This window comes from Peromyscus maniculatus, chromosome 3 (genome assembly GCF_049852395.1).
Source record: "Peromyscus maniculatus bairdii isolate BWxNUB_F1_BW_parent chromosome 3, HU_Pman_BW_mat_3.1, whole genome shotgun sequence".
Taxonomy (NCBI): Eukaryota; Metazoa; Chordata; class Mammalia; order Rodentia; family Cricetidae; genus Peromyscus; species Peromyscus maniculatus.
The window spans coordinates 23,870,728-23,883,072 of record NC_134854.1 but is presented as its reverse complement, the minus strand read 5'-3'; the positions used below and the strand labels follow the sequence as shown (position 1 = coordinate 23,883,072).

At 42.7% G+C, this 12,345-nt stretch overlaps 1 protein-coding gene across 4 annotated transcripts in view; it reads right to left on the bottom strand.

Moving 5' to 3' along the window:
• Positions 1–3,742: 3,742 nt before the first annotated feature.
• Positions 3,743–12,345, bottom strand: part of Krit1 (KRIT1 ankyrin repeat containing) — a 42,044-nt gene continuing 33,441 nt past the window's right edge. For all 4 annotated transcript variants that reach the window (XM_006991217.4, XM_042272753.2, XM_042272756.2 and 1 more), the window contains one exon: positions 3,743–4,231. In XM_006991217.4, coding sequence (XP_006991279.1) covers positions 4,163–4,231 — 69 coding nt within the window. In that variant the 3' untranslated portion in view covers positions 3,743–4,162. The remainder of the gene's footprint in view (positions 4,232–12,345) is intronic.

Below are 12,345 nucleotides of genomic sequence, written 5' to 3'. Positions count from 1 at the left end.
TACAGAGATGTATGCTCATCCATGTTCATTGCTGCTCTATTCGAAATAGCCAGGAAATGGAATCAGTCCAACAGATATGGAAATGTGATCTATCTATCCTTCCGTCCATCCAGCCACCCATCCATTCACACACCCACATAATAGAGTTCTATTCATCTGTGAAAAAAAGTTAAATTATGAAAATTGCAGGTAAATGAACAGAATTGGAAAATTATACTGTGTGAAGTAACCCAAACCCGGAAGCACAAATGCCCTGTTCTCTCTCATTTGGGAATTCTAGCCTGAACTATGTTAACCTGGAATATGTGTAGAAGCCAGGAAACTAGAAAGGGGCCATTGAAAGGGGTGCCATCAGAAGAGGTGTTACAACAAGGTGATGGTGAAACAGAGAGAGGATGGACAGCTTTAAGCAGGGAAGAGGGTGGGAAGCAGGGCACATGGAGAGGGTTAACCAAACTAAAATATGTATAAAAAAGCCATATGGAAACCTATTTTGTAAGCCAGTTAAAATACATAAGTAAAATATGAGTTGTAAGAAGATGCCCTGCTTGGCTGGAAACTGCTTCTCCTAAAAGCCACTGGTTATTAACCACAAATGCTAGTGCCAGGTGTGATATCTCATTTGAACTATTGGGCGGGGGGGGGGGGGGGGCACTCCCCAAACAATGCACTCTTGCCATACTTCTTGGCTGTCCACCAGAACTTGATGGCAAGATCATATTAGTAAAGACAATACAAATTAGTTGCAAGACAGAGAGAAACCAATCTGGAAGCTTCCTTCTTGTTGGCTTGCTTTCATAAAGTGAGGTTATATACAGTCTGCAGGGGTAGAAAAGGATCAACGGACATTTCCAGCTGGGAACCTATGAACTGTAATACCAATCCACTAGTGGCAATGACTATTAATGGTGCAATAAACCATTCTGGTTGGATTTAAAACCTGCTCTGCAGGAAGGAATCCATGCCTAGTTCTGTAATCCAGTTAAAAATTCATGGCTGGCAAGGTGAGACTCTAGGGAGGGGTAACTTACTACTGTTGTTTACCCAAGTTGACAGGGTGTCAAACTGACTTCTGAACACCTATGTTTTAGATCAGTGACAGCTAATCTTGGTTGCCAACTTGACATACCCAGCAAGAGGGTGCCTCAATTAAAGAACAGCCTCCCTCAAAGTGGTCTGTGGGACATCTTCTTGATTGCTAATTTATGTGTGTGTGTGTGTGGGGGGGGAACTCACCGTAGGTAGCACCATCCCTAGGCAGGTGGGCTACATATAATAAAGTTAGATGAGCAAGCCAGAAAGCAGCATTCCTGCATGGTCTATGTTTCAGTTCCTGCTTCCAGGTTCCCGCAAGTTGAAATAAACCCTCTTCTCCCTAGTTGCTTTTGGTCAGTGTTTTATCACAACAGAGAAGCAAACTAGAATAATACCACTCTCAGCCTTAGAGAAGCTTGTTTTCACAATGAACAGTAATGAAGACGAGAGATTCTTGGCTGCTCAAGGTGCTGAGAAAAAGGGGCAGCTGAGCACTCAGACTGAAACAGGACATTTATACCACCACCTTTAAGGCTCAGGAATACCACAGAAGGAGCAGAAAGAACACACAAGTTGGAAGATAAGAACCACGGTAGCAAAATATGATCTGGGCATGGATGACACAGCACTGCCACCATGACCTTCTAGGAGCTCTGGCTGCCTGTATAAGATTCGATCTTTCCACAGCCAGTGATGGACTGGAGAAGTCAGGTGTCCAACCTTGCTGAACTATTTATTGGATACTGAAGGATCCTAGGGGAAGGGGAGTCATTATCTTCAGCTATGAGCTTGTTGGTGAGTCCATGTTCACAGGCAGTCTTGATTAAATTCAGTGGGTCACAAAACACAACAAAACCGTAAGTATGGGCAAGGGATCTGTAGGAAGGAGATTGGCAGGCATGAGAGAGAGCTAAGGGTGGTGGTGGTATTTAATACAGTGTATTAAATACATGTGAAACTGTGAAAGAGTAACTTGATATTTTTTAGAAAAGACGCTTATGTTCAATGCTGTGGAATTTGCAATTTGATTATGAATGGAATGAGAAATTCTACTGCATGGGCCTGTGAGGGCATTCACAGGAAGGGCTAACTGAGGTGAGAAGACCCTCCTCCATAGTGAACAGCCCACACACAGCAGTGTTTGCTTACTGGCCTTCACTTCCTGCTCGTTAGTAAATCTACCCTGCTGCTGCCAGTCCTGCAGCTGTGATCCTGCACTGATATCAGAACCCAGCTCCTCCAGCTCTCCGATGTGGACTAAAGACCAGCAGCGCCCTGGCAGACCTCTAGGCTTTCATCACTATTTTTGGGCTGCTGAGGGATCCAACTTCACAGACTAAGCAGCTACTGGGGTTTCAGCCTCTCAGTATGCTCACAGTCACTGGTGGACTACACAGTTCTTACTGCATAAACTAATCTATAAATCCTTTGTAATTTACATACTACAATTTACATACTCATTATTATCATTCTGGTTCTGGAGAATCCTGACTTATAATATACAAATCATGAACTTTATTAGTACTAACACATAGTGATTAGACTGACAAGATAAACTTGGCATTGGTGTGGCAGAGAGGCTGTGTAGAGCCTGCCTGTATCAGGCTATCAGCTAAGGAAACAAAGGCAGGGCATTCAAGTCTGGGGCCTGCAGTAAAGCATGAAGAGAATGGAAAAGGACTCATGAGACATTAGACTGCACGCGATCAACAGAACGTACACAGTAAGGAAGGAGAAAAAGGTTAAAGCTACTCCAAGACTTCAAAACTATGTAAATGACTTAGTCTAACAATGCCATTAACCAATTAACAGTGGAAGAGTAAGAACGAGGGGACAAACTCTGCCTCCAGGTATGATGAACACAAAATTGCACACAGGCTGTGGAACTATAGTAACAGGAACTTAGAATTAAGATTGAGAATTCAGAGAGACTGACACTCAAGTTTTCGGTCTGGGATTCAAGAGCATACTTGCCAACAGTCAAGTATAAAATGGTTGAAACTATCCAGGGAACTATTTATACAGAATCAAAAGTACACCGCACAGAACAAAAGGCTTTCTTGTGAATCTCACTGAACTACATAATCAATCTTAATTCTAACAAGGCTTACTTACACACAGCATCATTTAGAATAAAGAGTTAATGTGGAGTAGAAAATGACATATCAAAATGATCTGCAACCTGTAGGACAATTTCATGACCAATGCATGTCTGAACACTCTGCTCTATTGGGTTGGGAAGACTATAATACCTAGCACATTAAAGAGCATATTCATCAAGTTTACTGCTCATTTGTGGCACTAATATGGGGATATAGTGTCAATCAGTGAAACAATCAGACATGTGGTATTGCCCTTATAATGCAAAGGCATTAATATAAGGTATTAAGTCAAGACACAAAAATACAGCATATATTTAACAAGTCCAACTACTGACATCTAGAAATTATTACATTGAGTAAGTGTATATATGTGTGCTTGCATGACAGCCAGTGGTCTAATTTATCAATATAAAGTCCTTATTAGATGTGATATTTAAAAAATGATTCCCAAACCACTGTCTGGAATCATCAGTGTTAAAACACCCAAGCCTGATGCAAGAAGTTCAGGCACACCACCTGGAGGGAAGCGATCTCATGTTAGATCACATAATGAAAACCCCCGAGACATGCCCATAGACTACAGAAGAAATGCTTTAAGTAAGAGATGCAAGTACAAAATACATTTTATTTATTCAAACCATAATGATTTTCAGTATATTTTGAAGTAACACACAAAATTATATCAAAGCTATATTTTAATTTCATCACATTCCACACTAAATTCTTTACTATTTACCAAAAATAACTTTTTATAAAGCTTACTATTTTGTCTAATATAATACAGACTGTTGATCTCCTATGTGTTTCTCTCAAAAATTAGAAGAGCTTATGAGCATATCATACAAAACTAAGTGGTATATTACACACCAAACATGAGTACAGATTCTGTACAGTGTATGTAACAGCATATACACATATTCTACAAGAGATGGCATGCCTTTGAAGTCATGATTTAAGAAATCTTTCATGGAAAACACTCTGCACTACAAAACTCTGTGGTGGCTTGAGTACCAGCTATATTCTTCTCATGAACTTCTTTCACAGGGCATTAGCTGTCCATTTAACTTCATTAGCAGCTTTACCACAAGACCAGCCTACAAAATAAAATATATGTTAAGAATAAATATGAAGCACACAACAGGCTATACACAGCACTAGGCATTCTCCTACCTATTTGAAGGATCACTTCATTAGGAAGAGACAGCATGTCAAGAAAATGGGCATATCTGACACAGCTGCACACCCACAAACTTAGTTCGAGACCTGGGGGTGTGAACCCTTCTCATTTAAGAACTCCCTTTGCTTTGCCTAGCCCAGCCCCGTGGGTTGGGAGCCACCTTTCCCTGGTCCAGTTAAACAGCTCACCCACCAGCTTTACTTGGCTTAGTTCTGGTCCCCTATCTGCCACATGGCCCCATCTAAGAAAAGCCAGATTATTTCATCAGACACACAACCAACAAAGGGAGTCCACATACCCAGGTCAAATGGCAAAACCAAAACCAGCACAATGGGCCAGAACTATCTCCATAAAACCCACCAGTTTTATAGTTCTCCCAAGACAAAGGATTTAAAAGAACAATCACAGAGTTTATCAAAGAATTCAAGGAATTTAAAGAAGATATGAACAAATACTTTATTGAACTCTAAGAGAATAAAAATAGACAATTAAGGCTGTCCAAGAAAATACATACAGCTGAATGATTTGGACACTGAAACAAAATAAAGAGGTAGAAACATTAATGCGTATACAAGCTGAAATGAAGATGTTACTGAAAACTCAATATGCGGGTTAGGAAACTCAGGGGGAGTCTCACAAGTAGAATGAACCCAGCAGAAGACAGATATCTGGACTAGAACATAAAAGGATCTGGACTAAATAAACAAAATGAAAACATTTAATAAGCACAGGAAAGGAACCCATGAAACACTATTGAACGACAAAATCTTTGAATTGAAGGCATAGAAGAGGGAGAAGAATCCTAAGGCATTCAGTGACATAGACCAGATGTTTAACAGGACGACAGAAGGAACTAAAGACGTACCTATAGAGATACAAGAAGCACACAGAACACCAAACAGACAAGTCCAAAAGAGAAACACCCAAAGGCACATCACAGGTAAAACACCAAGTATAGATGACAAAGACAAAATATTAAGAGCTGCAAGAGAAAAACAAAAATCCATAAGTTACAAATACAGGAAACCAGAATAACACCCGATTTCTCAATGGAAACTCTAAAACTCAGAAGGGCCTAGAGCCATGCACTCTAAGTCCCAAAAGACCACAACAGCAAAATTAAACTACTGTAACGATCCAAATTATCTGGCATACTTGAAAGAAAAACTTCCCATGACCCAAACAGCCTAAAATAATTTATATCCAACTGCCACAAGCCATTGTCATGAGTTATGGTGGTCACGACGCAATTACAGTTTATAGCAATTGATAATTCAGATGTCAACCCACCAGAAGAATGTTCTCTGACAGAGGTTAAATCTATGAAGCAAGGCGTGCAGGCCACCGACTCTGAATACTGTTGCTTCCATCTGTCACTTCTTGTGCAATAACAGCTATGGTATCTCCCCATTGTCATGCATTCTCATCAAATGTGTGCATGTAATCTCATGATTACATCTCAATCTTATGGGCACACATATCTGTAGGTGATCAGGAAGATGACTTTTCATTAGCTGTTTAATTTTGATATATAGAATATGCTTCATAGTCAGATCCATTGTCCCATAAGACTGTAGACACTTAAAGCCTGCTTTGTGCCTTTTGCTCACACTAACACAGAAAATAATAATCTCTCCTCAGTCTAACACACACTGCATGCATTTAGTTCCTTTTTACCTCAGAGCAAGTTCAAACTACACTAAAGGCCTTTGTAAATAGATCATTAGTTTAACATTTAAAATTAGTTATGCACAAGGTCAGAGTTGCAGGTGTCTTACCAAGGTTACTAACACAAAACACCCTAAGAAAAGCCTGCCAATTCTTCACTTGCCAAGTCTGCTGATAAAAAGCTATGTCTCAGAGTTTGTCACACTGGGCACTGTGCCCCCTCCCTCTGGTCCTGAGACCTTGGAACCTTGCATTACCATGGTAATGGCTCTGCTCCTTATCATCTATTTTAGGAATGTGCTATGACCTTGAGGGTTTTGAAATTTTTCTCAGGATTGCAACAAGTTAGAAATGTATGGATAGTTGGGCAAGAGAGGAACTAAGAATGAGAGCTGAAAAGAAGCTGTAGATTTTGAGAAGCAAGAGAACAATAAAGAACATGGATAGAAAGAACACAGTGTGAGTAGACTCATTCCTCATCCCTCAGATTAGTTCCTTCACTGGTTGAAGAGTCTCCTTTGAACTCTGAGAGAAAGCCTTTGAGGCTGGCACTTAAAGGCTTTCATTATCCAACAACAACAACAACAACAACAACAACAACAACAAAACACTGAACAGAATATTGGAAGCAATGCTTTAAGATAAAGACGGGAATACACACAGCTAAGAGACCCTAGAAAGAAACAAAAACAAAAAACAAAAAGAAAAACAAACTACAAGTAAGAACACAAACCAGCAAAAAGATCAAAATGACTGTAATCTACATATTCCTTTCAATAATCACTCTAAATATGATGTTCTAAACTCACCAATCAAAAGACACAGACAAGGTAAATGGACTAAGAAACAAAATCCATCTATGTGTTGTCTAGAAGAACTTATTTAGCTTTAAAGATAAACAATACTTTAAAGCAAAAGGATAGAAAAAAGTATTCCAAGCAAATGGGATCAAGAAGCAAGCAGGCATTGTTATCCTAATAACCAACAAAATAAACTTCACACTGAAACAAAGAAGAGACAAAGGAAGGAGGGAGGGAGGGAGGGCAATACAGGAGGGGAGGGCAAGAGGCAACACTATGGTTGTTTGATAAAGCCTCAAGGAATCATTATTTTATATTTGCCTAAAGTTATATACAGTACATGTAAGCATACACGTATACACACACACTAGGAATGAGAAACCTCCTTCGAATGATTGGACAGGGAGTCCAGGTGACTCCCAAAACCAATATAGACGACTGATGTAGCTCCTTGTTGTCTCTCTGGGTTGGGGCTGAAGGTAGTCCCCTCCTGAGGAAAATACTGCATAGTGAGGATAAAGGACTTAGAAGAGCAGGTGGCATTTACAGGCCAGTGGTAATCAATACTGTCTAATTAGACTGAAGGCACAAGAGGGAAATCATGCCTGGTACTAGAAACCCAGCTAGCTTCCCCTGGCTAGTGAGATCATGGACCTTAGAAAAGAATCTACTACTGCCACTTTGTTAGACCAGCATGAGTTCTCATACATTCTAAATCTTAGCCTTCTACCCACAGATAAGTATAACTACCACCCCTCATCAAAGAAGCCTTTCTCCTTAGCCGGGAGGTAGTGGCACACACCTTTAATCCCAGTAAATCTCTGACTTTGAGGCCAGCCTTGTCTACAGCAAGAATTCCAGAATGGCCCAGACTACAAAGGAAAACCCTGTCTCGAAAAACCAAAAAAAAAAAAAAAAAAAAAGCCTTTTTTCACAGCAGATGGAGATAGAGACCATCATAGAGAACCATAACTGGATGCAATATACAGATCAATGGATTATGGGAAACCCAGAGCCAACAAATACATCTGCACCCCAGCTTCTACATCTGTGGTCAGGGAACACTGCAGAAGACAGGGTGGGGAGATTCTAAGAGCCAGAAGATCAGATTCTTAAAATCAACTGTGAAGCAGTCTCTCCTAGAAATAGCTGCATAAGTAGGACCTGAACAACGGCAATATCAATGGACATGTTTCCATGAGAGGGAGAAATCTGAGAGGGTCCAGCCCTAGACAAAGAACTACGGTCAACTAATGACTGCTGAGAGAAGAATTAGTCTCTTCCAGGAATAAGCCCCCTTTTTGGGTGTTCAATGCACAGTGGTCAGCCTGGAAATCATAAACACACAAACAAAATGGCCCTGGGAGGTTGTATTTATATATTTGTGTACACGTGTGTGCATGCACACATATATGCAACAATAGTAATAAGAGAAAAAGAAGCTATCAAGTTGAGAGGTGGGGGCGGGGGAGGAGTTGGAGGGAGGACAGGGAAGAGGAAAAGTTGTAGGGAGCCGCCATTCTAAGATGGCGCTGGCTTCCTGGTAGCCTAGCTGTAAACAACTCCATATTTGGCTATGATGCACGAGTATGGTAATTGGCCTTATGTCCTCAGCCTATCCCGTGGCTCCCCGTGCTAGCATTCTGGCGGGACCCAATCACAGTACGGCACGTTTGCCTGATTCCCTTTATAAGCAGCTGCAGTTTAGTCCTCGGGGCCCCTCACCTCCCGCTCTCCCTTAACCAAGAGGCGCTCCAATAAAGTGTGTTCTGAGAAGAATCCTCGCATGGTGGTCGTTCTTCCTCGCTGGCCGAGGAGCTCGCCGCAACTGGTGCCGAAACCCGGGAAGGTAACTTTGGACAGCAACTGGTGCCGAAACCCGGGAAGGACACTTCGGACACCAACTGGTGCCGAAACCCGGGACGGGACACCAGGTGAGGGGTCGAGGAGGATTCAGAACTCAGCACACGGAGCGGTGACGTCGGTAAGTTCTCCAGGAACGGTGACGTCGGTGGGTTCGCCAGGAACGGCGGTGACGTCGGTAAGTTCTCCAGGAACGGTGACGTCGGTAAGTTCGCCAGGAAAGGCGGTGACGTCGGTAAGTTCGCCAGGAAAGGCGGTGACGTCGGTAAGTTCTCCAGGAACGGTGACGTCGGTAGGTTCGCCAGGAAAGGCGGTGACGTCGGTAAGTTCGCCAGGAACGGCGGTGACGTCGGTAAGTTCTCCAGGTATGCTGATTGCTGGGATAAATCCGTTTGTGCTTGCTCTTGTGTTCATTCCTATGACAATTGTTGTTCTTCTTTGCTGTTTTGTATATGCATGTCTCAAGGAAGAACGCAATGTGGAAATCATTAGAAAGGGACGCAAGGCATTAATTAAGCACCAGGATAGTCTATCAGAATCAGACGTTAAAGGGGAGAACTTAAGTAGGCCTAAAAAGGAAGGATATCCAGTATTAGACGGTGAGTTAGACCCTGATGAGGAGGAGGATTTAGAGGAAGCTGCCGCTGAATATGAGGAAGAGAGACATGGGCGGCAGCGACCTCCTCCTTATAATGTTTCTGCTGGGGTGAATGTGGAACCAACGGCGCCTTCGGGACCACATCCACCCTCGGCAACACCTTCGTGCCTGCAAACAGGTGGAGGTTGTCGTTTTATCAGGAGAGACACCTGGGCGCGGCTAGCGTCCGCGTTTCCAGTCTTTGAAGATCCGCAAACGAACAACAGATATCATGAACCTGTGCCTTATAAACAATTAAAAGACCTGGTAGAGGCTGCTCGAGCCTACGGAGTAACGGCCAGTTATACCTTAACATTATTGACTAGGCTCACTAGTCAGGCTATGACTCCAACAGATTGGTTTGAAATAGCTAGAGCATGTTTAACTACAGGACAGTATCTGGACTTCAAATCTATAGTTACAGATAGAGCCCAGGTACAAGCTAGAATTAATCTTCAGAATAATCAACCACAGTGGACGGCTGATATGCTACTGGGTCAAGGACAATGGACGGTAAATCAGACAGCATATCCTATTGAAGTTTATCAGCAGATAAATGAGATTTATTCTAAAGCTTGGAAATCATTACCAAATAAAGGAGAAGTATCAGGGAATTTGACTAAGATCATTCAGGGACCTAATGAACCTTTTTCAGATTTTGTAGCTAGAATGATGGAGGCAGCAGGAAAGATATTTGGTGATGTAGAAACAGCTATGCCTCTGGTTCAACAATTAGTATATGAGCAAAGCACTAAAGAATGTCGTAGAGCTATTACCCCGTGGAAAGGAAAGGGATTAGAAGCTTGGCTAAAAGCCTGCCGAGAAATTGGGGGACCACTAAGTAATGCTGGCCTAGCGGCAGCAGTCCTTGCAGCCACACGAGCCGCACAAGGAAGAGAGAATGAAGGATGTTTTCACTGCGGGCAGAAGGGACACTTTAAGAGGCAATGCCCTAAGACTAGGGAACGCCTATCCACACCTCAGAGGCAGCCTGGCCTGTGTCCTAGATGCAAAAAGGGGAAATATTGGGCATACTTGTGCCTTCCCTAATGTTATTGATAACCATCTCCCAAAACATGAGTTGATTACTTTTGTTAATAATAATGTAGTTTATTTTCCAAAGATCACCTCCAAGGTGCCAATAATTTCTGCATTAACAATATTTACTGATGGATCTAAGACTGGTAAAGGTGCTTTTGTTGTTCAAGGACAAAAACCTGTTATTTTTCATTTTCGGCCTAATGCCCCGCAAATTACTGAGTGTCAGACTGTCTTGGAAGTCTTTAATAGATTCCCAGAACCTTTTAATTTGTTTTCAGACTCGCAGTATGTGGTGAATGCAGTTGCTTCCCTTGAGGTAGCAGCATCTATTAAGCATACTAGCACGGTGTCTAACATCCTTCACCAGATACAGACTTGTATATTGCATAGGGAGCATCCATTCTTCATTGGGCATATTCGAGCTCATACCTTGCTCCCAGGGCCTATGTCCCAGGCTAATGATCTGGTTGATCGTGCTACTCGATCCTTGGCCTTGGTGGTGACGGATCCCGTAGAGTCTGCTAGAGAATTCCATAAACTTTATCATGTGCCAGCAAACACGTTAAGACAGAAATTTTCCATTCCCAGACATCTGGCAAGAGATATTGTAAAATCCTGTTCTTCCTGTGTTACTTTCCTCCATCCACCTCATGTGGGTGTGAATCCTAAAGGACTCAAACCGAATGCGTTATGGCAAATGGATGTTACTCATATTCCTGAGTTCGGAAGGTTAAAATATCTTCATGTATCCGTTGACACTTATTCTGGAGTCATTCATGCCACACCCTTAACGGGAGAAAAGGTAACTCATGTCAAAACTCATTGCCTAGAAGCATGGGCAGCCTGGGGAAAGCCTCAGCGTATGAAAACAGACAATGGCCCCGCGTATACATCTCGCGGATTCCGTGCCTTCTGTGAACAACTTCAAGTAGTGCACACGTTAGGCCTGCCCTATAATCCTCAGGGCCAAGGCGTTGTTGAAAGAGCCAACAGAAGTATTAAAGAATTGATTCAAAAACAAAAACGGGGGATAGCAGAGCATGCTTCTCCCAGAGAGAAAATATCTCTCGCGCTATTTACTCTTAATTTTTTAATCTTGAATGATGCTGGCGATTCAGCGGCTGACAGACACACTGTGGCACCTCCCTGTCAGGAGGAAAAAGTGATGTGGAAAGATGTATTAAATAACAAATGGCATGGACCGGATCCCGTAATATCGAGATCCAGGGGAGCTGTTTGTGTTCTTCCACAGGACAAGGAGGATCCAATTTGGGTACCGAGTCGATTGACACGAATCGTCAAGGTTGCCTCCGTGGTTGGGCCTGCTGATGCTTCTGCTGAGCCTGCAGCCAGGGATGATGGAACAGAGATGGGGGATACTGTCTGTGTTCCCGAAGCCGATGCCGATACAACATAATGCAAAAGTCTTTCCCAGATACTTTAATCTTCCTTTTTGTTGAATTTAGATATGGTACAAGCGACCTTAGGAGAAAACCATATCTTTCCAGAGAGAGGATCTTTATGTTTCCAGTTAGATCAGTCTGGGGATTGTATCCCCCTGACTAAGGCTGGGTATGGATGGTTTAAGGGAGATAGAATTTAATTTTGGCATGCTGCCTTGGAGGATGCGTGTTTTGTCTGTGGTTGGTCTGCCGTTTGCGAGCACGTACAAAAAGGACAAGGGCATTATTACTCAAGCATTGGCCACTTTGGAGTGTGGCGCCTCCCCCCAGATACCTAATATCCACACAGCCTTTGCACCCCCGGGACTGGTTAGTCCATTGCACACGGGAAGGTATGTGGACAGCTTTCACATACTTGTATTGAGCACAGGATGCCAGGCTCGTGCACTGCACTTGAAGTGTAGGACATTTTCCTTCCTTCAAGGAGAGCAAGTCTGACTGCATATGGAGTCACATAGCCTTTGCACCCTTAGGACTGGTTAGTCCATTGCACTTGGGAAGGTATGTGGACCATTGTTACACGCATAGCCTTTGCACCCCTGGGACTGGTTAGTCCATT